Source organism: Anopheles coluzzii, chromosome 2 (assembly GCF_943734685.1).
Source record: "Anopheles coluzzii chromosome 2, AcolN3, whole genome shotgun sequence".
Taxonomy (NCBI): domain Eukaryota; kingdom Metazoa; phylum Arthropoda; class Insecta; order Diptera; family Culicidae; genus Anopheles; species Anopheles coluzzii.
The window spans coordinates 41,078,098-41,101,196 of NC_064670.1; the positions used below are offsets into that span (position 1 = coordinate 41,078,098).

The window sequence follows — 23,099 nt, forward strand, 5'->3', positions numbered from 1 at the left end:
GTGTTAACTCCGCCGCCTGGTCTCGTCACTCCGCGTGCAAGTGATGATAATTAGGTACATATGTGTGTTCGTGTGAGTGTGTCCGTGTGTATTGTTTTTTTTTTTAATCTTGTTTTATCGTTATATTTGAATAGCAAAATTTTCGATTTACTTTTCTTTCCGCCTTTCCCCCCTCCTCTTCCTCCTCCCGCTAGTGTTCCCAAGATATACAAAAAGCTCTAGTAATGATATTCACGCTAGCAAACCGTAAGCAAACCCCAAAAAAGTGTAGAAAATTCCCGCCAAAAAAAAAAAACAACAACAAGAAGAAGAAAAATCAGTCCGAAGTGTAGCGTACGCGCGCTAGCAAACGAAAAAGCATACCCCCTTTACCGCAACCTACTGAACAGTACGAACAGGCAACAGTTCTTTCTATTGCTTTAAAAGTTTCCAGAAAGAAGCAAAACAAATTATAAAGTATGAGATGTTGTACACACACGATAAAGCGAAAAAAAGGCAATGTGAAGGTGAACGAGGAGAGGGAGGTGCATGCAGAGGGAGGAGAGTAGTTGTTGCGTGGTAGGACCGAACTGTGTAAATTGGAAAGAACGCATCCCCTTCGTTTGAGTGATATCTTTATATATTTTTAAAATTGATACCATAAAAGCAAACAATTGCAAAAATAAAATAAATGAGAAAAAAAACATGAAACGGGAATGTTCTTACGGGTTGGAGCAACCACAGAAGAAGAAGAAGAGGGAAACATGCGCAAGCAACACACACTAGTGTGTCCGGGGACAGAGAGAGTGAACACTGTGGGATGGGTGCGTGTGTTGCTGCATCGTGAATGAAAAGAAACATAAGCAAAACCCGGAAAGGTTCGCAACTCAATACGTAAAACAAAGAAGGAAACATAAACGATAAAGTTTGATAAGGCAAAAACAACGGTATTATAAATTGCACGACATATCCGGTCGGAGTGGATTTAAATGGTCGAGCTCTATATCACATGGTTCGTTGTTGGTTGTTTCGTTTCACACAAAAAAAAAAACACCATCCTAGCAACCACTTGCACCGTTCAGCGCTCCGTCTGTCTGTCTGTCAGTTCGGTTTGCGAGTGCATGCTACACGGAGGCGCCGGTCGTGTCTCTACCACCTGTAGCTATTTGTGCCGTCCCAGCGTTTGGCACACTTACGCATGGAGGTTAAAAGCCAGCGTGACCTCATTGCAGCGTTGCACCCAGGCGCTTCTGAGTCAGACAGTCGAGTTTCCATGGTACCGGGTAACAAGGGAGCGGTAGTTATTTGGTGGTGAAAAACAGAAAAGGAAAATTTTACTCCTAATTTGCACCAGCCCCCGGTACGAACGGTGGGATTTAAAGCAAATCGCATCTTGGGCAAAAGGCAGTGAAAGCGAAAGAAACACTAGGAATACTACAACATGGACCAAATAGAGGAAAGTGGCGAAGATTCGCAGGCACCGGAGTCTACCTTCGAGGACGATCTGGTGCCGAAAGAAATTACGGACGAGTTTTTTGAGGAGCTGTGCTCGAAAGCCAATCTGGTAGGTTTTGCCATGTTCCATCAGCTTTCGGTCTCTCCTAATCATTTCCACTGTTTCCATTGCAGACCGTGAAGGACTTGCAGGGCAACGGGCAGTATGGGCTGGCGGAAGACTTTCAGAAACTGCTCATTACGGGTCAAAATTTGCGTCAGCAGCTCATCGAAGAGCAGGACCGGATCGCCAAGATGCAGGACGAGGTGTCGGCTGCCTCGGGACGGGTGGCACAGGCGATGCAACTGTCCCAGCGCGACCAAGATACGATACAGACGCTCAAGTCGGAAATTCAGGACGCCTGGAAGCGGGCCGATGCGGCCCAAACGCGCGAGCAGAACGTGCAGGAGGCGATGAATCAGATGCGAGAAAAGCTGGAAAAACTGCACGCCGAAAGTGACCGCTACGGCGATCGGGACGATGAGTAGGACACGTGACATGGGGGGACGGTGAAAAGGCAATATGTTCTAATCGGTCTGTGTTTGTGTGTGTTCTTGCAGTGTCGGCTCAACGATGAACAAGCACAAGGAGGGCATCATGCGCGAACGGGACCGGCTGTTCGTGGAGGTCGAGGAGCTGAACCGCCGGCTGCACACGCAGCGCCTGTACATGGAGGAGCTCGAGCAGAAGTGTCTCGACTCGGAGGCGAAGGTGAAGGAGCTGTACAAGGTGCTGGACGAGACGTCGAACGAAGCGTTCCGCGACAAGCGCCAGCTGGAGAGCCTGCAGACGCAGCACACCGAGGTGCTGGCGGAGCTGGCGACCAAGACGGAGGAGGCGAAGCACTTCAAGGAGCTGGCGGACAGCAACTACAAAACCACCATGAAGCAGACGATGCAGATGGCCGCCCTGCGCACCAACATGGAGCGCATCGAGACGAACAAGAACCTGCTGCAGGTGAAGCTGGCCAAGACGGTGGGCGACTACGAGAACATGGTGCAGCTGAAGGACAAGGTGACGAACGAGTTCAACACCAAGGTGAACATTCTCAAGCTGAAGGAGGACGAGAACAAAAAGTTTCGGCTGGAAAATGCGAAGCTGGTAAAAACTCGCGACCTTCTGCAGAAGGCCATGCAGTCGACCGAGGCAGCTAAGAGCGCGCTGGAGCAAGAGGTGGCCAAGCTGAAGTAGGTGGCGAAGGTGCATGCAGGAGCTGCACGACACTCACCCCGCGGGTATTATTATTGATTGCAGGAACACGATCGTGACGTTTGAGAAGGAGCGAGACGCGTCCAAGAAGTCGTACGACGCGGCCAGAAAGCAGGTCGACGCGGTACTGCGCGAAAGGGATCTCGTCCGCAAGGAGCTGACTAAGATAACCCGTTAGTAGCTGGGTGGGGGTACCCTTGCGCTGTCCTGTTTACAACAATCAAGACATTCGATTATTTCAGAATCGCTGACGAACCAAACCGAGCAGAATACGCTGCTGGAAAAGCAGCAGAAAACGTTGGAAAACGAAATCAAAGCGCACCAGGCTGCCGCGCAGAAGCAGCAAACGCTCCTGCTGAAGATCGAGAAGGATCGGGACCGCAACGCGGAGGAGGTGCAGAACCTGTCCGACCGGATCGAGCAGCTGAACGAGGATCTGCTGTACAGGCAGAACCTCATCGCCGAGCTGCGCGAAAAGCTGAAGGAAAGCGAGTCGAGGCTGTTCCAGAGTCAAAATTTGCTCGAAATTACGCGCGGCGAGCGGAACATTTTCGAGCGCGACCTGACGACCTGCAGCAAGGAGTCGGAGGGGCTGAAGGACCGGCTGAAGAACGCGATCCGCAGCGTGGACCAGCTGAAGGAGGAGAACGCCACCAAGGTGGCGGAGCTGTTTAAGGCAAACAAAACGATCGACCGGGTGGAGAAGGAGAAGCAGACGCTGAAAACGGTCGTGGAGAACATGAACACCGAGCTGGAGCACTCCGCCTCGGAGCTGAAGGAAAAGATGAACGAAAATGCGCGCTTGAATAAGACGCTGTCGGTAAGCAGGAAGCAGGGTGGATAGGTTTTTCCTCCCTCTCTCTCTCTCTCTCTACTCCTTTTTGCCTTTCCCTAGGATGATGCCACCACCATGACGCGGTTGAAGAAGCAGCTCGAGGGTGCGATCAACGAGAAGGACCTGGTGAAGGTGCAGCTGACGCAGCGCGTGGAAGAAATCAACAACCTGACGGAGAAGCTGAACATGCTGAATATGGCGCTGGATCGCGGCGAAAACCAGTACCGCGACCGGCTGGACGACATCCGGCTGCTCAAGATCGAGATCAGCAATCTGCGGTCGCAGCGCAATCTGCTGACCCGCGGGCTGGCCAACACGGCCGACATGCGGCAGGAGGTGCTGCAGCTGAACCGCGTGCTGAACCAGGAGCGCGTCAAGGCCCGGGCGCTCGAGGACGAAATGCTGACCCCGATGAATGTGCACCGGTGGCGCAAGCTGAGCGGCAAGGATCCGGAAAAGATGGACCTGATCGTGAAGGTGCAGACGTTGCAGCGGCGCGTCCTCTACCAATCGGTGACCGTGTCGGAGCAGGAGAAAACGCTCCAGCAGTCGGGCAAAATGTACGACGCACTGAAGGAGGTGGTGGAGAAGCTGCCCAGCCACAAGGTGAAGGAGCGGCTGTCCGCCACCCAGCGCGCGCTGACGGCCCGCACCAAGAAGCTGAAGGCACTGGCGGCGGAAATCCGCATCAAGGAGCTGGACTCCAAATCGAAGGACTGCACGCTAGAGCAGCTGAAGCAAGCGCTGCTCGAGACGAAAAAGGAGCTGGTGAAAGAGGTACGTCTGCTGCGGTGGAGCTGTTGCAGAGTCCAGCTCGATGGTGCACGATTTATGATGACAATAATATTTCTTTCCCTTTTCGCTACGGTTGTAGAAACGCGAGAAAATTAAACTGGTCGAGAACATCCGGGGCCATCGGGCGGACGGGCCCGCACTGGCGGGGCACAACGCAACCAGCGACATCATCGTGATCCGTACGACCAGCCAGAGTGCGCACAGTGCCAGCTATCGTACGCTCGGGTCGGGCTTTAAAGCAATCTGTTAACCGCAAACAAGCGCATCTGTGCACGGTGCAAAGCTCTTTCGTAAGACGCTGTGCGCGGGCTTGCGCTCTACCGAGCCAATATTGACCGTATCGATAACTCGTTTTCGTCCCTTCCCTCGGTATTCGCAATCTTGGTGTTGCTCGTTTACAAACCCTCCACACTACTGGGAGGCAATACGCGGTGTGAAAAATAAATATTTGTACCACACGATCGCACACCACAGCTGCGCCAACTCGAAATCCGAACCCCGAACCGACTTGCGTTCTGATGATCCTGCTGTCATTCGCTGCTGTCTACGCGGAACACTGCATCTTCGGGTCGCGCCACGGTGCACGTGGATGATGAAAGGTTAGTACAGACACACCGCATACACACACACATACACACTTCCGGTAATTAGTATCTGACCGGTCTTGCTGTGCTTGCGCTATGATAAAAACACTGACGGGCGAGAGGGTGGCATGTGATGCAAGATGCAAAATCAATAGCATAGGAGGGCCACCCTTTATCGGTCGGCGGCGATTAAATGGCAAACGACGTAACCACTTCATTCAACAGGTTGTTTTGGCGTGCGCGCGATCATGTAACGCTGCCAATGGTTTGATTTGTGGTGGAACCAATCTAAAACATTTCACAAACAAATTGAAGAAATTAGTTGAAGTGGATTTATAGATTATTAGCATCAACGCATTACAATTAAATTTAAATATTGCATGCAAAGAGAAGGTTCCGAGGTCGATTCGAAATTCCGGCTCGATGACCGGTGTGTGTAGGTACACATCTTCTCCACAACTACCTCGCTGAAACTAAGGAAGCACGGTTACGTGGGGTCAACTCTTAATAAACAGGTTTCGCCATTTATCCACCCTGCGGTCAAGAACGTAGCAGTCAACGTGCGGCGTACACCGATAGTTAAACCGCGCCTTGGAAAACCCAACCGACGTCCATTGCCCCGCGTGCTCGCGTGAAGGTCTTTTCTCCACCGCGGGGAGGCCCGCGATGCCATTCGTCATATTTTTCATTATCAAACGCAATAATGATAGCGGGAGGGTGGGGGTGGAGGTAGGGAGGGGCTCAGTTGCATCGCTTCGAAAGCCATTTGCAATAAATAGCCTTGACTGTGCGTCAATTGATGTGTCTCTGTATATATGTTTCTCTCTCTCCCTCTCTGTTTCTCTCCCTTGGGTGTGTTGGTGAGTGTTGCCGGTCCACCCACCTTCCGGCCTCCTTTCACACTGTTGACCCCATGTGAGTGTGTCCTTGCAACGGCAATGCCTGCCGCGGGTGACTGTGTGCGCGACGATGCTTTAGAATCCGATAGTGGGGGGGACAAGAAGAAACCTGTGAAAAATCTGCTACGGGTGGAACCAGGGCGCAACCGAAACGTAAAACTAAACTGTACTGTGGCTGTTGTGTACTGGCAATCGAAGGCAATACACTGGCAGCTCGTAAACATGGGCAGCCATCGATGGCAGGGCTGAAAAGTGTCATGTGATGTCAGTCGTAGAGTGATTGGCGATGACCCACACACCCCTGGGTGACCTTTAACATTTCTTTTTCTAAAAGGAATGTATAATGTTGTGATGTGCGTGTTGAGTCGCAATGAGGGTGTGAGCTATATCTTTGTCGTAAATGAGTTGATTTAAATAGACAAAGATTTGTTTTGACTCTAGCTCTTTCCGATAAGTACGAACACAACCACATCATCAAACTGTATGTGAGTTCATTAACTGTTCTGAGCGTTAAATCTAGATGTGTGATTTAACTCTCCACTACAACAGATAACTCATTGAGAGTGAATTTTATCGTTCTTGAATTGAATAACTCTTTCCAAGACTCTAAATGCCGACTAGTGACTTGACTCTCCGCGTCAACTAGCAAATCATTTGCAGTAGTTTTTTGATGACTCTTTTAGAGTGAGGCCTGAAGATTTAACTCGGCGCTGTAATTCTTCATCTATTTGGCGTAACGTCCTACGGCGCTGTAATTCTTCATCTATTTGGCGTAACGTTCGAGACCTAATCCATTACCATGCAGCCAGATAGTCAAATGCTAGCTACGGGGGGGACGGCGGGCATGTTATTGAGTCATTCGAGTTGACGACTGTACCACGGAATCGCCCCCACCAACACTGAAATTCATTCATTCTGAATTGACTCACTTTTGACGGTCTGAATCTGAATTGATTCAGATGAACATGTTGACGGTCCCGTCATATTCCATACATTTTGTGTCTCTTCAAGATGAGTATCTCGCTAAGGAGCTAAGCTAGCATATGCAATTTGAAAGCCCAAATTTTCTATGATGAATTTTTGGGTAACAGTTCACAAAAATATTGGTCAAAGGATGCTATGATTTTCACGTGGTTTCTAAGATACTTCATAGCAACACCTTCATTAGTTTTCCTCAACATGAATATCTCCCTAAGCTGACGATCCCTTGAAGATTCACCTTAGGGAGATTTAACTGTACCTCAATCGCTCCGCTCACTCAGGAGGTAGCTCTTTTCTGAGCGAAATGTGATGTTTTTGTTGGCTGATACGCCACGAGGAAAAGGAAAAGAGTGAATCTCAATCGGAGAAAGGTTTAGAGATTTACAGCTACCATCACACAGAGCCGAGCCGAGCACCTATTCACGGAGCTACAATTCCACTGGTAGATGTTCGGCTGTTGTATGAGTTCGGCTGGTAGAGCTATCTATTTACGGAGCTAGTTGGCGAGCCAACACGCCAAGAAGCTACCTGCTACAACTACTTGCCTGATAGGTCTGTGCGTTGATAGCTCCGTGGATAGGTAGCTCGGTAAGTAGGTCTGCGAATAGCTCAGCTGGTAGCTCCATGAGATGGTAGCTCGGCTGATATCTCTGTGGATTGGTAGTAGGCTTGGAAAATTCGGTTCATTTTCATAAACGTAAACGTTTCTAGTTCTTTCATTTAAATGAATTGAACGTAAATCGCGATTCACTCGTTCATTTTAGTTGATGAAAATATGGTTAATGGTTTCATTCCGCAGGAAGAATATAATAGGTTTACTACAGCATGAACATTATTTGGTAGACCAGGACAATTTTTTTTTCGACGGCTTGGACGTTCTTTTTGTGAACGACCTGATGATGCGGTTCACGTTCATATTTGACGTTCTTTATTTCGACGGGTTAGACGTCATTTTTATGAACAACTCAATATATGATGATTTATAAAGAATCGATTAACGTTGTCAATATAAACGTAGGTCGTTCATTCTGCAGAATGAACTGAATGAATCACACGGTTCTGATTTTTGGGGCACACCTCTATTCTCTATTAGGTAGCTCGGCTGGTAGTTCCTCTTAAGAGGTAGCTCGGCTGGTAGTTCCTTGCGATGATAGCTCGCGGTGAAAGCTCGCAGGACTGACTACTCTTTTATGCGAAATCAAAATAGACAGACTGAAACTTCACGAAGTTGTAATTCTAGTTAGATCAAATGTAGAATATATCGGCTTAGAGCTACTACCTTTAATTTTTTTGTATTTTTTTCAAATATTTTCTTAGGTTTCTTCAGATTCAGACGATTTGTTTTATGTTTCTATGATTCTTTACGGATATTTAAGGATAGGATCAATGCGGGAAGTGGGTGAGTTAATTCACAAAAAGAGTAAATCACTCGATGGCATAGACAGTGCATGAGTTGAATCGCAGATGAGATCAAAAACTCTTCACAGATGAGTCATAGAAACATAAAATCTGTAACTTCTCCTGCAAGCGCCCAGGCTAAATTGTAACTCAGGCTGTACATCTCTTCTACGAAGCAACAGTTACTCGAAAGCAGTTGGAATGTTGTGCTACAGCTTGTACAGGAATGTTGGTTGTTGGCGAAAATTAAATGCATTCTGTAACAAAATGCGAAGTACGATCTCGTCTAACCGAAAGCACCAGCCAAGTGGTTTTCGTTGTGCAATAGACGAGGCCAACAAAAACCGGGTAGGATATGAGCGAGATACACCAGCTTAGATTTCTTGCAGGTTTGCTGCTCCTCTCTTCTGTTTAAAAAATTCTCCTCAATGTTAACGGGAAGAAGTGAGAGAGATTGGTGATCGCGTATAACTTGTGATGCCCTCTCTAGTACGAGCGAGTCGAACAAGATCGGGTTGTAGAAGGCATGCGGTGTGTACGTACCCGAAGTGCCTCGAGTTTGCCCCGTGTCACGTAACACGGAAGACGCAACCGAATCGACTGTTGCTGGATGCACTTGCATTTCACCCGTCTCATGTGCGCATGCACCTCCCGCAAGTGCGTTGCGTTCGAGCGACGATTATGGTGGTAGCGACGAATAAACCGTACACGCCGTACACTGTGGACTGCTATCAAATTGGAGAAACAAAGGGGGAGGAGCAGAAATGGCCGCATCGGTAAAACAACAAATCCGCCCTGCTGAATCGACGATACACCGACGACGGCCACTCTCGGACCTTTGCCGGCATATTTACAATTAAACGCATTTCTCACGCATGCCTGCTAATTGGATCGAAGGCACACAGCGGTTTCAGTTTATCATCTTAAAATATCGACAAGTTTCAACAACAACAACAACAAAAAACACAACAACTAAAAACGATCCCAACGAACAACGAACACAACGCAGATTGTATTGGCGATGCGAAATAATCGATACATAATTGGACACATTTGATCGTTGGAAGGGGCTATCGTTTCGGTGTTTGTATCGTAACAATTCCTGTAGATTAAAGTTTCACGGTCGAAGAACGAATGGAATGTTTTGAGCTTGGCTGTCTACCACTCAGCTTGTCCAAGGATAGCCGTGCATCATACAGATCCGCAGCGCAGTGGCATTAAATTTAGATTAGAGTGATTTCCCCGCTATCGATCGACCTCCGGCACCGGATGGCCTGAGGTGTGGTGATGATGATATGTCACACCGGTGTCGGAATGATTGCTCATTTGGCAATAAGGTCTTGCCAACTGGCCGATGCAAACGGTGGTTCCATCCAACCGTGAGGATGTGTTAATTATCACTCACGTTGGAAGTGTGGAAGATGGAAGCAAATTGGCAGGAGATCTTCTAGCGTATATGTATCGTGCCGGAGCGCAAGGTCACCGCAGCACACGCTAGAAAGTGGAACCGATTAAACAAACACACGGCGATTGCCCAAATTGTGTGTTGCATTGGACGGGGAAAAAAGGCAGGCGACAAACCTTTTGTTCGTGCGTGTCGACAACCTCGAAATGAGTGCATCGGTGGAGACGCCCTCCCGTAACTCCTTTCGCCCCAGATAAGATCCTAACGTCCTTTGTTTGCCCCACTAGTCGAAAAGCTCCCTTGGTTGGAGTATATTGGGGTGAATAAAAATAAATATCTCCTATTTTTAAATGGCTATCTTCACTATTATATTTAAAAAATATGTTTTGATCACCTTTTACGCACACTAAAATACAAAAAAAGATGCTTCAAAAAAACCTGCTTACATTGCCGCTGCATTAATGCACCAATCGTAATGCATGATTTGCTGATGTTTTAGATTTGTTTTTGCTTTGCTAGAGCCGCTCCACCACCACCACCGCCTGCTTGATTACGTTAAGGTGCAACTCACGCATGTACCGCGTGTGCGAGCGCCTTCCCGCCGATCAACCTCAACGACGACGACGACGACGATACGAAACTGAGCACCGTCGGCCGACCGACCGAAGGGGGACTTGGACGCAGCTCGAACGAATGCTCGATCTCCACCCGGGGAGCCCTGGGCCCTGGTTTATTGCGTTTCTAGTCGCCGTTGGTGAATGAAGTGTTTTCCCGTGCCCTGTATCGAACGTGTATCGACTCTCGCGGTACGACTTTTCTCCGTCCCTATTTTGGTGGTCGTGTGTGTAGTGTTTGTGTTGTACGGAGTAGTGTATAAAAAGTAAGTTACAGTGTGTGTTGTTACAGTAAATCATTTGGCACGGTTTTTTGGATGCTTTTTTCGGGCTGGTTTTGCTTTGTGGAACAGAAAGTGTCCAGAAAAGATCGTGTGCGATCGCGAGAGGAAGCTTAGCGTTTCTCGTCTTAGGTCTGGGGCGGACGGATTGGTGCGTTTGGTGGTTGAGCAGCTTTAGAGAGACCAAGGTGTGAGAGAAGCCCGAGCCAAGGCAAGAGATTGGGATGAGTGCGCGATGGCATTTCTTCGTAGGGTGAATAGAGAGCCCGCAGCTGCGAGTCCGTGAACTTGAGCTGAGCGCTTACCAGCGACCGAAAGCGGGCCAAGAGAGAAGAAACAACGCAAACGGTGCAACGGCAGTAAAACAAAAATCCCCATCCGATACAAAAGAAAGTGAGTGCAGACGTTGAACAGTGCAGGAAGGGTAAAAGCTCCTACGGCTTGGTGCTGCACACACCACCGTACAGCATCACGGCACGCAAAGAGGTTACACTTGAAAGAGCGGTTTTCGGTGTCAAGTGAGTCACTGCCCGCAGCCCCCCAAATGCTGCACGTTGCACTTTTGCAGCATCTCTCAGAAATTGGGACAAAAAACCGCTGCTGTTCGTACGCTGTTGTTTTCGTTATTATTTCCTTCTTTAAATTTACCGTTTTATTGCTAAAATTTGACGTTTTTCTGACGTTCACTGTGTGCCGGTAAAAAAGTGCTATGGAAGCATTGAAATCGTTTGTGCCACCGTGACCGTGAAGACTTCAACGATCAAAAACGGTATGAAAAACTTAACAAGCGACGAACCCCACAAGCACGCACGCGTTCACAGGTTGAGTGCGCCCAAAAGTGAGAACGCAAAACATAAACTAAGACATCTTCCAAACGCAAGTCATTGGCACAAAAAGCTCTCTCGCTATTTATTTCTCTCTCTCTCTTTCTCACTTGCTGGTTCGTTTGTATACCGTTTTTCTTCGTTCCGAACGGTGGTTGGTGTGTTGGTGTGGACTGTGGAAGCCGAACCAGTCCGAATTAAAATTCGTTGTTTACTTTCAACATTGTGTACTTTATTTCCATGTTTTTTTCTCGTCAAACCTACCCATTCTAGCTATTGCAGGATTGTGGAGATTTTACCAAACAAACAAACAAACAAAAAAAGTGTCCAAATCAACCGCAAACAACCGCGGACAGTCTCAGCTAAGCAAGCAGAGACGTTCGGGTGAGCGCGAAACTTAAAGTCGGACGAGACCAAGTGTGTTGTGTGTGTGTGTCGTGTGTGTCTGCGGGTTCACGCGTGTCTGTGATTTTATTTGGTCGACAATACGTGTTGATAAGTGATTAGCTAGAAAGGGTCAAGGATGGCCACCGCAACGCAGCAACCGGCGGACACAGCAGCCCCAACGCAACCGCCCGGGACGCAGCCGCAGCAGGCCGAGGAGGGTTTGGGCGCGATCCGGCCCAATCTGGACAAACGCCGCATCCAGCGAATGTTCAGCTGGACCGCCGACTCACCCGCAGTAACGTAAGTAGTCGCTTTTTGTTTCTCTCTTTTCTAGCACATACTATCTTCCTTCAGTGAACCAGTTTGCAATAAGATTGGTCGTTCCGCAATGTGACGACAGGGATGATTAGCGAGATGGGTGGGTTGCTGAGCCTTATGGCATCCCGGGGTTCAGGATGTAAATGGGGTCAGCACACGAGCGTTCCACAATCTTGCCCGCGTCATCTAATGAGCCGAGTTGTTTGTGGGCTGCCCCGTCCGTGACCCATGCATCTCCCAACAGTTCATTGCGATCGACGCGCAAAGCTACCATTAATGAGCGCCATATCAATCAACCTACACCAGGGTGCTCCGCCCCGGCGCGCCCTAAGGGTCACTCTCCGTCGGTGGGGAGGCAATCCGGCATGACAATTTGTCGCCATGCCAATGCGAACGATGCGTTGTTCGGGCGGGGAAAATCATTCTTAACATTACAGCTCTCTTAGAATCATTCAGAGACTTTGAACAGTTTGCTGTGCACATTAAATTTAAAGGAAGGAAAAAACAACTGATTACACAGGCTAAGATTTACGTCAATTCACTCGCTCTTCCCCTTACACACAATAGCGATCATGGTTGGACGCTTCTTTTTGGATGTGTCTGAGTTTGTGTCTGAGTATTTTGGGGAAGCAAGAGAACGCAATCAGCAAAGTAAAATATTGACGTTTAAGCAAAGGTGTGTCCGTCCCCTCAAAAGAAGGCTTTTATGTTCGTTTCGCGCAGGTGACGATAGTTCGCTCGTGTCGCGTTGTATGCTAATGCCGGTTTGTTAGCCGTGGGTGAGCTTCGTACAGGAGGGTACTGGGTGTATTTGGCTACGCTAGACAGTTTGCGTCCAACCGATAGCGTGCACTAGGGAGGGCGTATGTACGCTCTCTCGCTAAAATAGCTTTCTACTGTAGCTACACTTTCACTAAACCACTGTCACGTTTCTAGCCGTTTGCCGGTTTGCTGGGGCGAGGTTTTGTCTGCACCTGCTGCTGCACTCCAGCGCGTATGGTACGATATCGTTCGCGTGATCCACCTGCTTCCTTCCTTTAAAATCCTTTAAATCGAACAATAAATGAAGCGATTCAAGTAGCCAAAGCTCTTCACGCTCATTACGGCATCAGGTAGCGCACACAATATCTTCCCCCAGCAATTAGAGCTACACGTTTGATTGTGTGCAATCATTGAACCTGCTGCTCGGTGACCGATCAACACCTTGTGCCCCTTAGCCTTGCCTTCTTAATGTTATCTTCTCGCTTTTTTTTTCTACTAAACAATAATTACTACTTCATGGCGACGGTGCGCAACATGCAGCGTTTATTGATTCGCCCAGGAGACGAACGAGGAGGTATGTGATGTTCATTAGTGTGGTGCTGCTGCTCCTTGCCCCCCCCCCCCCCCCCCCCCCATCCCAGCTCCTTTGACATTCGTAGCGCTAGTGACCTCGCCACCGAAACCATCCGGTCCGTAGACGCGACCGTAATCTAAGCTATCGCAGCCTTCGAATCGATAATGTCGCTAGGGTCGGTTTGTTGTACCACGTTACCACGGCACCGTTGGTTCCGAAAGTGTCAAATCAACCGACTCGTGCTGTTCCCCACGGCTGAAGGTTGAGATTTTCTCGACAGAAACAAACAACCAAAAGAAGAAGAAAAAAAAACTTCCTGCCTCAAAACTTGTTTCTCGCCGTTTGAGTTGGTCAATCGACAGCTGTTTTTGGGAGGTTATTGCTTCGCCACCCGGTGACGGGAAAACCGGATCTGCTGTTTTAGAATAAATTTAATAGCACTTTGATGATAATGGTGTTACGCAATTCGTTTGATAATGGCTGAGAGAGACAGAGAGAGAAGTGGTTTTACAAGCTCGTTCTCCTTCTAATCTACCAAAAAAGGGTATTGATTTGCATTGCCCGTTTTTGTGGTGTAATTTTGCGCTGTGTTTTTTGTGCAATAAATCACACGGATATAGACAATTCCAGTGTCCAGCGCCCGGTAGAGCTGTAATTAAACTCGAGTGGCTGTTAGCTCACGAACCCTCTCATATAAAAAAAACCTCTCAATCGTTCCACCATTCGGCTGCCATCTAGATTATTAACTCGTCTCAATGCCATGATGATCCGGCTGGACGAGGTTTTGCTGAAAAGCTCGGAAAATTTGATTTCCGCCGTTAATTGTCTTGGATGGAATCATCCCAAAAACCACGCGAGCTCCAACACCGATGCCGCTCGACGTCGTTTCCGCATGTGGTGTGGATTTTCTACAACTCAAGATGTTTGCTGTTGTAACGCTGCCCGCGATCGCGACTGCTTGTGTGCGTGCTACAGCGCGGCGAGCGGGTCGCACACGTGTACAACACGGGCTGCCCGACAGACCGCACGTCGTTCAAGTTCAAGTTGACCATCGAAAACTCGATCTCCCTGCTCGCTGTTATCGACCTGCCGAAGTAGTTGTCATTGGGCTGGCTGGTGAGCTCCATCTCCCCAGCCCAGCTACCTACGCACACTGCGTTGGGAAGCGCTTGCGGATGTGACCACCCCACCACCGTCGATGCTCGCGCGCGCGCACCAGTGGCGGAAGCTCGAACCTGACCTTACGACAAACAGATACAACACCGGCCGAACAGACGTAGAGATTGGAATGAGATAGGACCGCTCTCAGGTTTGTGGAACACGTGTCTAGCACGAAGTAGAATTTTATGCCACCCATACATTTTTGGGGATTAAAATTAAGGCTCTGAAATAAACTTAATGCTCCGCGCGGCGAGAAGTCATTTAAACCGTGGTGCCGTACATTCCGATGGTTCGTTTTATGCAAATTCCATCCGTAATAAAAGTCTCGCGGAACGTCCGCGCGAGGAGCCGGTTTTCTGTTCACATTATACGCCGGTCAGCCAACGGTATTTCATGTAGGAACAAACATCATCTTTCCAGTTGAAGCAACCTTTGGACCTAGAACATGAACTAGAATAATAGTTTTAGCTTTTTCTGCAGACAAAAAAAAAAATTACTGCTCTATTTTGGTAACAAGTAAACAATCTGATGAATCACCAGTGTTTGTATGGCAAATTTAAAAACAAAACAAGAACAACATTAATCGCCGGAAGTGAGCTTGAACTAGTGTGGGTTCATAATTAAGCATTGATTTTTTTGTACGCTTGGAAAACGGGTTTATTTGAATTTAATTGAATTTAAACTAAGGTATTATTGGCGTTTTAAAATAATAATATTACGCTTGCGACTTGCTTAATAGGTTCAATCCCCGTATCAACGACTGACTATCCTGCCGCGTGGTGCGTAATACATCTCTAATGCCTGTATAATGCATTTCGTGTAACTTGCTGAGCCAAATAGAAAAGGAAACTGGCTAGTTCCTATTTCATCTTTACATTTACATTTTAATTCTATTCAAAGTTTTCCGCTGTGTCACCCAAAGGTTCGTCGCTTAAAATTGCATGCAGCATTGCAATCTTTTGTATCGCACATTGCACGCAACGCTCCCTAAGTCGCGGCGCGCCCTTTCTTGCAGTTTTTTTTATGCAAGATTGCATGCAATGTGAGCTTTGCGTGCTTGAACGATTTGTGTGTGTGTTGGTGAACTGCTCGCTTTTCGTTGCTGCTCGAAAGCTTTGCTGAAGCTTGTCGAAAGTTTCACGTTTGTTCTTTGATTTATTTTAGAATTTTTCGCAAAAAACAAGCAGAAGTGAAAATAAAAAGGTCACAACGAAGCAATGATTTGCTAGATGGAATGAATTTTAATTTCATTCGATTTTTAGCGTTTTCTAGAAAATAAGCTGACCTTTCGCGGCATATTATTTCACCAGTTCCGCGTTCAATCCATCCACTCCTTTCCGCATGCTTTCTAATGATCGTTTAAGGATCGCGAAGGTAATGAGTCATTGAATCTGCAGAAGCAGAAGCAGAATTCGATTGTTTCGTGGCACCGAACGGCCCGGCACTTGATGATTTGACGTCAGTGGCTGCGCCGGCAGGAGTTTAATGGCCAGACGTGTCGAATTTGGAATTCACTTACGCGCAGCACTCGCGCCATCCGACACCTTGGACGTCATTATTTAGGGAAATCTGCACACCAGAAGAGTGTTAATTGCGATTTTGTTTTTTTGTTGTGGGGTTTATTGCGGTGTAAATGTACTGTTTTAATTACTTTTGTCATCAGTGTAGCTCGAAATAACAATTCAATATATTTACAATACTATCTAGAATGTTTGCAGAAACTAATTCCAAACAATTACAACTAATCAGTTTTAAATTCAACTAGAGCTGCAGCTGCATGGACAACGTTTAGAGCATTTACCCTGCTGGCTCCTCTATCGTTGTATCTTTTAGCTCGATTCTCCAACGATCGATTCGAGCTCGTCACAGAGGTGCTGGTGTTGCGAAAATAAAAAGTGCCATACCACCAGATAACCGCGTTGCGTAACAGTTATGCCGATTTGCCACCATCATCAGGGTAGATCCCATCCCGTTCCTCTTGCTTACCCTCTGCTTTACACCCCGGCTAGGTGTGTGTGTCGATTTTCGTCTGTCTTCAAGTTTGTCACAGCGGTTAGTGTACCGATTTCGGTGATATAATAAGCCACAAACTTCTTCTTCTATGATGGTGCGATCCTACCCAAGCCATTGAAAGATGTATGTGTGTGTGTTCCGTGCATCTGTTTAGCAGTGAATAGCTGCTGTGTACGAATTCTATTGGCTGTTTGCGATCATCGCGTTTAATAAACAAACAAACAGACTGCATGACGTAGCACTCCCCCCGATACAGCATGGCGTACATGCATTTAAGGGTTTATGGACACGCAACCGGTTGCGTTACATGAACTTTGAGTGCAGTTCGTCCATGATGCTGTGTGGATTACGCACGGACCTTAGCAAGGCAGTTTTAGAAGGAGTCACGCACACGTACAAAACAACACACTGTTGCAGTTGTCATCGTGAAATCAAAAACACATTAAAAAGCAATAACCAAGGGTTAAAACGATTCCCCTTACAAACATAGGCACCACACCTCGAAACCGAAATGAATCGAAAAGCTTCACTCGTGTGTGTGTGTGGAGAGCCCCAAACGGAGACGCAGCACGGAAATCATCAAATTGAGATCAGTCGGTCTGTCGGTTTGTCGGTCACCCGATTGACCGCATCAGTTTTCATCAGCTGGCTGGGAATGCTGTTGGGTGTAGATGTACGTGTGTGTGTGTGTGTGTTGTTGGTGCGCCTTCCTTCACTTTTTGTCGCGTCTTGGGTGAACGGTTGGGCCGAGCGTAAGTGTGTGACGTTTACATAATTCCCGGGTCTCCAGGTCAAAACTGAACCGCCCGAACCGAAAACCACCGATCAGGTTACTCCGGTTTTGTGGATTGGGTGTGAGTGTGTTTGCGCGTCGTGCACAGGGCACAGAGAGACTGGCAGACCGCGGTGGTGGAAGTTTTGGCGCTTTTCGGGCAGTCCGACTTACCCTAGTGCGCTTTCGTCTGCCGTGACACTTTCGTTTTCCTTTGCCACACACATATATAGCAGACTCTTCGCAGACTCCGAGGCCTTTCTCTCTGTGTTGGGAAGAGATAGGGCAGGAGGGGGATGAATAAATAACCGTGCATAGCCACGCACCGTGTGCAGAGCACAACACGCGACGGTCAATGGATTTTGATGCCAGGCCAGTCACGAGTGTTGTGGTGGGCTACTTCTCTTCGGGGTTTTTTTTGGTATTGATGCTGATGCTATTATTAATGACACACATTTCTATTTTATTTCTTGTTTTCCGTAAATAGCGCTCGTCGTCTCACTTTCTTATGCGGCTACCCACGTGCGCGCGTTTGCCGCGTCCAAATAAATAACTTTGTTGATTGCCTTTTTATGTTCGTACTCCTGCTGTCCTGCAGCTCCGTCGGTATTTGTGAGCTTTGTGGCAGAACTAACCTCCAACGCATGTTACTTTGTTTACGCTGCACTAAGCGTCTTGGCTGGAGGACTCCTCGTGCGCTTTTCACGCGCATACAGTCGCGCTCGGCTAAGCCTGGCGCTGGTTTTTCCCACTCTCGTTTTTGCATTGACCGGTGGTTGATTTAGCTGACGAAATTAGATTATTTAACGCAGTGTGCGCAGTAGCGCACCGGGGGAGGTAGGGGTGTTAAGAGAAGCCCCCCCCCCCCTCTTACCCGCACATTGAAGCTTGGAGGTGTATCGGATTTGTCAAGGTGTTGATTACGCACCACCACACGCCACCACGGCTATCACTGCAGGCCACTGAGTTTTCACGGACTGCACGACTGTGCGTGTGTGTGTGTGTGTTAGTTTGTGGGGGGCAGCAGTGCGTTTCTGAGCTGCAGCAGCACCTGAAAAGTGACACACACACCCATTCACCGGCGGCCTGCTGTGGTAAAAGTTTTCATTTGCCCCCGTTCGGTCCGTTGGTCCCGCTTATGTCACTCTCCGGCCGTCCATTCGGTCGGACATTCTTTTGCTTCGGGTGAATACCCAGTGGGCCGTTGCAGTGCGGTCGCGGATTTGGGTCAGTTTTTTGAGTTTTTCACTTTCGGGCACGATTGGTAATTTTAATTAGCAGGTTACATTTTACGCGGGTGCGCAATTACACAGTGAAATTAATTCCTTCGGACGGTAATTCCTTAATTTATTTCGTGAGATTTATTCCAAAAGCAGACTTTAAGATTGGTGAATTGAGGAGAATGTATTTTTACGCTTACATACAAAATTCCGTTTGATTTTGAAGATACTAAAAATGATCACGGCAAACCACCTGCACCTTTGCACGCTGAGTCAGATCACTGACCTTTACAAATTCGATCTACTTAAGAAAAGGTAGATTGAAAACAGATGGAGGGAGCAAAAAAAAAAATCTCGCACCACCTGTTTTGCGTCACTTCATTTTCTTTCGCTCGCTCGATTCACCCGTAAAACGCTGAGTCACGAAACTCGTCACTAATTAACCTTGCCTTGGCTACTTCCGCCAGCTTAAGGATGCAGTAAAGTGTTGTCGGAGTTTGTTTTTGTTCTACTCCTGTGATGAAAATTTCTTCTTTAATAGTTTGCGTCTCAAGGAAGGGCACGTGTACAGAGGAGTTGCTTTATTAGTGATACTCGTAAAAGAAGCTTAGAAACTAAACAAAAAATGCTATCCGTTTTCTACCAGGTGCGCAACTTGCGTATCAATGACGAGTATGTGTGTTTCCATTAACACGCATTGCAGAATGGCTCTTAGAAGTATTAAAAGATAGAAAAAACCTTGTTCCATTAAAAGCAGCCGTTTGCATCTAGAGCACTTTTGGTATTTTTTATACTTAATGATACATTTAATGGCTAAGTCAGACGTTCGTAGAACCAGATAAAAAAACTTCAATATTATTTTTTGATATAAAGTAATTGAACAGAATTTAATCTTAATTACCTTTTCAGTATTATACAAAACGGGTTTACAGGTGTTTCTTATTTATTTAAAATTGAAACCATACTGAAACATGTTTTAACGGGTTTTTTTTTTACTGAAATCGTGAGTGTTCTGACACTTATTGGAAAAATGTGCTATTAATTCTGGTCAATTCTTATTTGAATGCTATACAAGACTCTGTTCAAATGATCGATAAATCTGCTCGATAATGCTATTAAGATCCGGATCACCGCAGGACAAACGATCATTCTCTCAGGACTATTTTAGTTGATTAAGAGCCTTTCATAAACAGTCATACGAAGATACAGCAATTGCAAACCTATAGTTGAACAAATAAAAGGAACCATATCAATTAGGATATTACAGTAAAAGTTTCGTTAATTTATTGCGAAACTCCATTTTAATGCCAAACAATGAGCGCAATTAAAAAAAGTTTAAAAATCACCTACTTTAACCAGGGCTCTGACAATTTGATGATACAGGGTTTCCCACGATTTATTGGTTGGTTTCCATCGATTTTTGGTGGGTTCCCATATTTTTTGGTGCGTTTCCATGATTTTTTGGCCGTTTCCCAGATTTTTTTGGTCCAATTGTATTGATATCCAATCGGAATACACCAATAAATTATGGGAACGAACCAAAAATCTATGGGATACGCACAAAAAATCTTGGGAACTGACCAATAAATCGTGGAAAACCCTGTAAACAGCAAAAAGTAAGAATATAAAAACTCCAACTTGAATGGACAATATTCAAATAGGACCAACCAAAACTATTGTAAGATTGTAATGTTTTGATCCAAGTTCATATCCTTCCATTAACTGATCATCATCTCTTCATATATCTTGATCAGCTTCCATTAGCATAATGTACATTTATAAAAAGATTGCATCTAGATCAAATTCTTGCCGATTATCGAATCAAGAAACGGATCATCAGATTGGTTAATGACATCCCATTGGGAAATGTACGTCCAGAGATAACGTATGACGAAAGTGTACCTTTGATAGCGATTACATAGTTCCTGGGGTAGCTAATGCATGATTAATAAACAACTTCCGGTTCTGTCTCCATGTACGCATGGTATTTCCTTTTTTTCTGATAAAAAGTAGCTAATGTTCCACTTTCGTAAAACGCTGAATAAATCATGCAAACATCCCAACTGATAGAACATTAAAGTGTGGCCCATGCCCATGCGTGGCACTTGGTACGTGCTTCAGGAAGGTTTGCCGATTGATAAGCGAAAGGACGACGTTGACGCGTTGGGAATACCCCCGCAGCAAATCGATACAATCGAATCCAACCCGGTCCGTTCGTTGAACTAGCCGCTTTATGAATATTACATCACAACCTCCCTGTTGTTTTTTTTAGCTTCCCACCGTCCCCAAACGCCATCACTCATAAGCGTGGCGGTACGAGCAGAAATTAGGTCGAGGACACTAACGCTTACTCTACAGCAACGACAATCGACAAAAAAGCAACGTTCCTCCGTCACTTAGCAGGACGTTAAACAGGCCAACGTATTGTTTTTGGGATCGAAGCGCACGCGGTAGAGAGAGAGGGGTCGTCCGAGCGGTCCGTGTTTTGTACGCCCAGGGGATGTACTGAAACCCTCCCTTTCATCCTTTTTTAAAGGGCTCCGCCGCAAACAATCGGTTTGTTTACGTTGAACGACGGGGGAAACTTATTTGCCCGCTAAAAACGAACCAATCCCACGTTGGAGAGTTGGGCACATTTAGTCGGACGATGCACCGAAGCCATGATGATGATGCTTATTAAACTGCATCTTTCGGGGACCGAAAGACGTTCGGAGCTGGCGTGATAGAAGCTTGCGTAACAGATTGCCTTTCCGCAGTGCCTGCCGGGGGGATCGTGAAGGGAACCACATATTTCGAAAGGCAAAAGCACAAACTTCTGGACTCCTGTGAAAACTGCCGGAGAAAGGCTGGGACCTGAACGGGTGCGTTGTGTGTGTGTGTGTGCTCGCGCTTTTTTGTTTGGTTTACTTGGGAACGACAGTCTGCGTCGTCCGCTCTATCGATTATGAGCGGCGATACGACATCGCTTTGCCTTTGCTCATCGAACTGGCCAGACCGTATCTGAAGCTCGACAAATAGAAGCCATGGGGAATGTGTGTGTGTGGCATGGTTTACGACCAGGTACGGCACACGCGGTCGGCTCACACGCGACAAGAGCACCATGTGCGCGCGGGCTACGATTACGTGCGTCGCGGCATCGTTGGCCGGTGGTCTTTTGCAATTCTTTTCCTCGGTAGGCGAAGCATCTCGCTCGCCACCAACGTGTGGTGAAACGAAGGCAAGGAGAAGCGGGAGGCAATGCGCAACCAGTGACACGAAAGCGAAAGCCTCCTCCCCCTGCGTATTCGAGCAGTCGGTCAACAATTTGTATTTGTACGAATCGTTGGTATCTCTCCCTTCTTTCAGCCACGGTAACTGTTTTTGTCATGCTTGGTAACATCCTTACAAATGTATGCGAACTTTATCAAATATGCGACAAGTATTTGCTTTGTCTGTGTTTTTTGTGTGGTCTTGCCTATGTGTGTGTGTTGCCATGAAGGTCAATTTTTGCGATCGACATGAACAAAGATTGGCCTCCTTTTACTAAAGATCCGCACAGGATGTCACGGAAAAGTTGATTTAATTTGGTAGAGCTACTGAAGGAATTAGATATGTCTCTGCTTTACAGCAAAACGATTAGGATCGAGTGATATCCCTCTCTCACACTCCTCTAAACCTCCCCAACACACTCGATTCGGCTTGATCGAGGTTTCGTAAGATCGTTTGAGTTCGCTTTGTAGTGCGCGAGACGAGGTTGGGTCATTTTTGGCGTTTTCAATTCAAGCGCCGCTAGTGCTGGAATGGGCCCGATGTGTTTGTGTTGATGTCGTTTCCACCCACACCCAACCCAAACAACGCTGCGCTGACCATTAAGACGTTACCGAAACGTTACCAAACGCCCGCACGGTTCGGGCGATGTTTGAGGATGAGAGGTTTACGCCGAATTCGAAACCTCAAACGCTAGACCGTGCAAACTGGCGCGGAATGAGCCGGCACCCCCGCGAAACTGGGTCGATTTTCATCCATTTTCCTTTTAGTGATATCTGCCACTCTGCACCTTCACTGACTGCTTCTATCGCTTTGGAAGAGTGATCGTTGCAACAGTAGTCGGCGTGAGTTGCTGACAGTTATTGACGATAGGGGAAAGGATTAAAGGTAATGAAAAATGTCCACCGGGCGAAATTTATGATTGTAAACCTCAACTCCATCAGGTCCTAATTGCATCATGTGGAATATGGTTTCATGGTTTTAGCGTTTCTTATTAAACACCCTGTTGCTAGCATAAAAACACCAAACTGTACCTGAAACTCTAGTAAAAACTATTTAATATTCTTAACTCAAACTAAACTTCAATTGAGTTATGTCTACTGAAGAACACATTTTTGAATTATCTAGCCTCTTGCTATTTTGTTTTTTAATACGAGCAGTAGAATTAAAGTATTAAATAAATGAAATCTTCTATGAAGCATTGCGACTCTCTGCATTATAATGATCCCAACATTCCATCGTTTCTTTATTGCTATGAGGCGTCTACAGCTGCACACGCTTTGTTTATTAATTATTCCTGAATCCAATCAAGTGTAAGGATAACAATGAAACAAACAAAGACTAACA

At 46.8% G+C, this 23,099-nt stretch overlaps 1 protein-coding gene across 4 annotated transcripts in view; it reads left to right on the forward strand.

Annotated features, from left to right (window-relative positions):
• LOC120948371 (ABC transporter G family member 23) overlaps positions 1-23,099 on the forward strand; it is a 188,339-nt gene that overhangs the window by 131,908 nt on the left and 33,332 nt on the right. The window contains exons 1-6 of one of the 4 annotated variants that reach the window (XM_049606642.1): positions 1,079-1,543; positions 1,609-1,958; positions 2,035-2,661; positions 2,729-2,856; positions 2,926-3,503; positions 3,579-3,593. The exons of 2 other annotated variants lie outside the window; for them this stretch is intronic. In XM_049606642.1, the coding sequence (XP_049462599.1) occupies positions 1,421-1,543; positions 1,609-1,958; positions 2,035-2,661; positions 2,729-2,856; positions 2,926-3,503; positions 3,579-3,593 (1,821 nt within the window). In that variant the 5' untranslated portion in view covers positions 1,079-1,420. Of the gene's footprint in view, positions 1-1,078; positions 1,544-1,608; positions 1,959-2,034; positions 2,662-2,728; positions 2,857-2,925; positions 3,504-3,578; positions 3,594-10,301; positions 10,461-11,572; positions 11,987-23,099 lie in introns of those variants that run through there. One more of the 4 variants, XM_049606643.1, reaches the window with a different exon arrangement.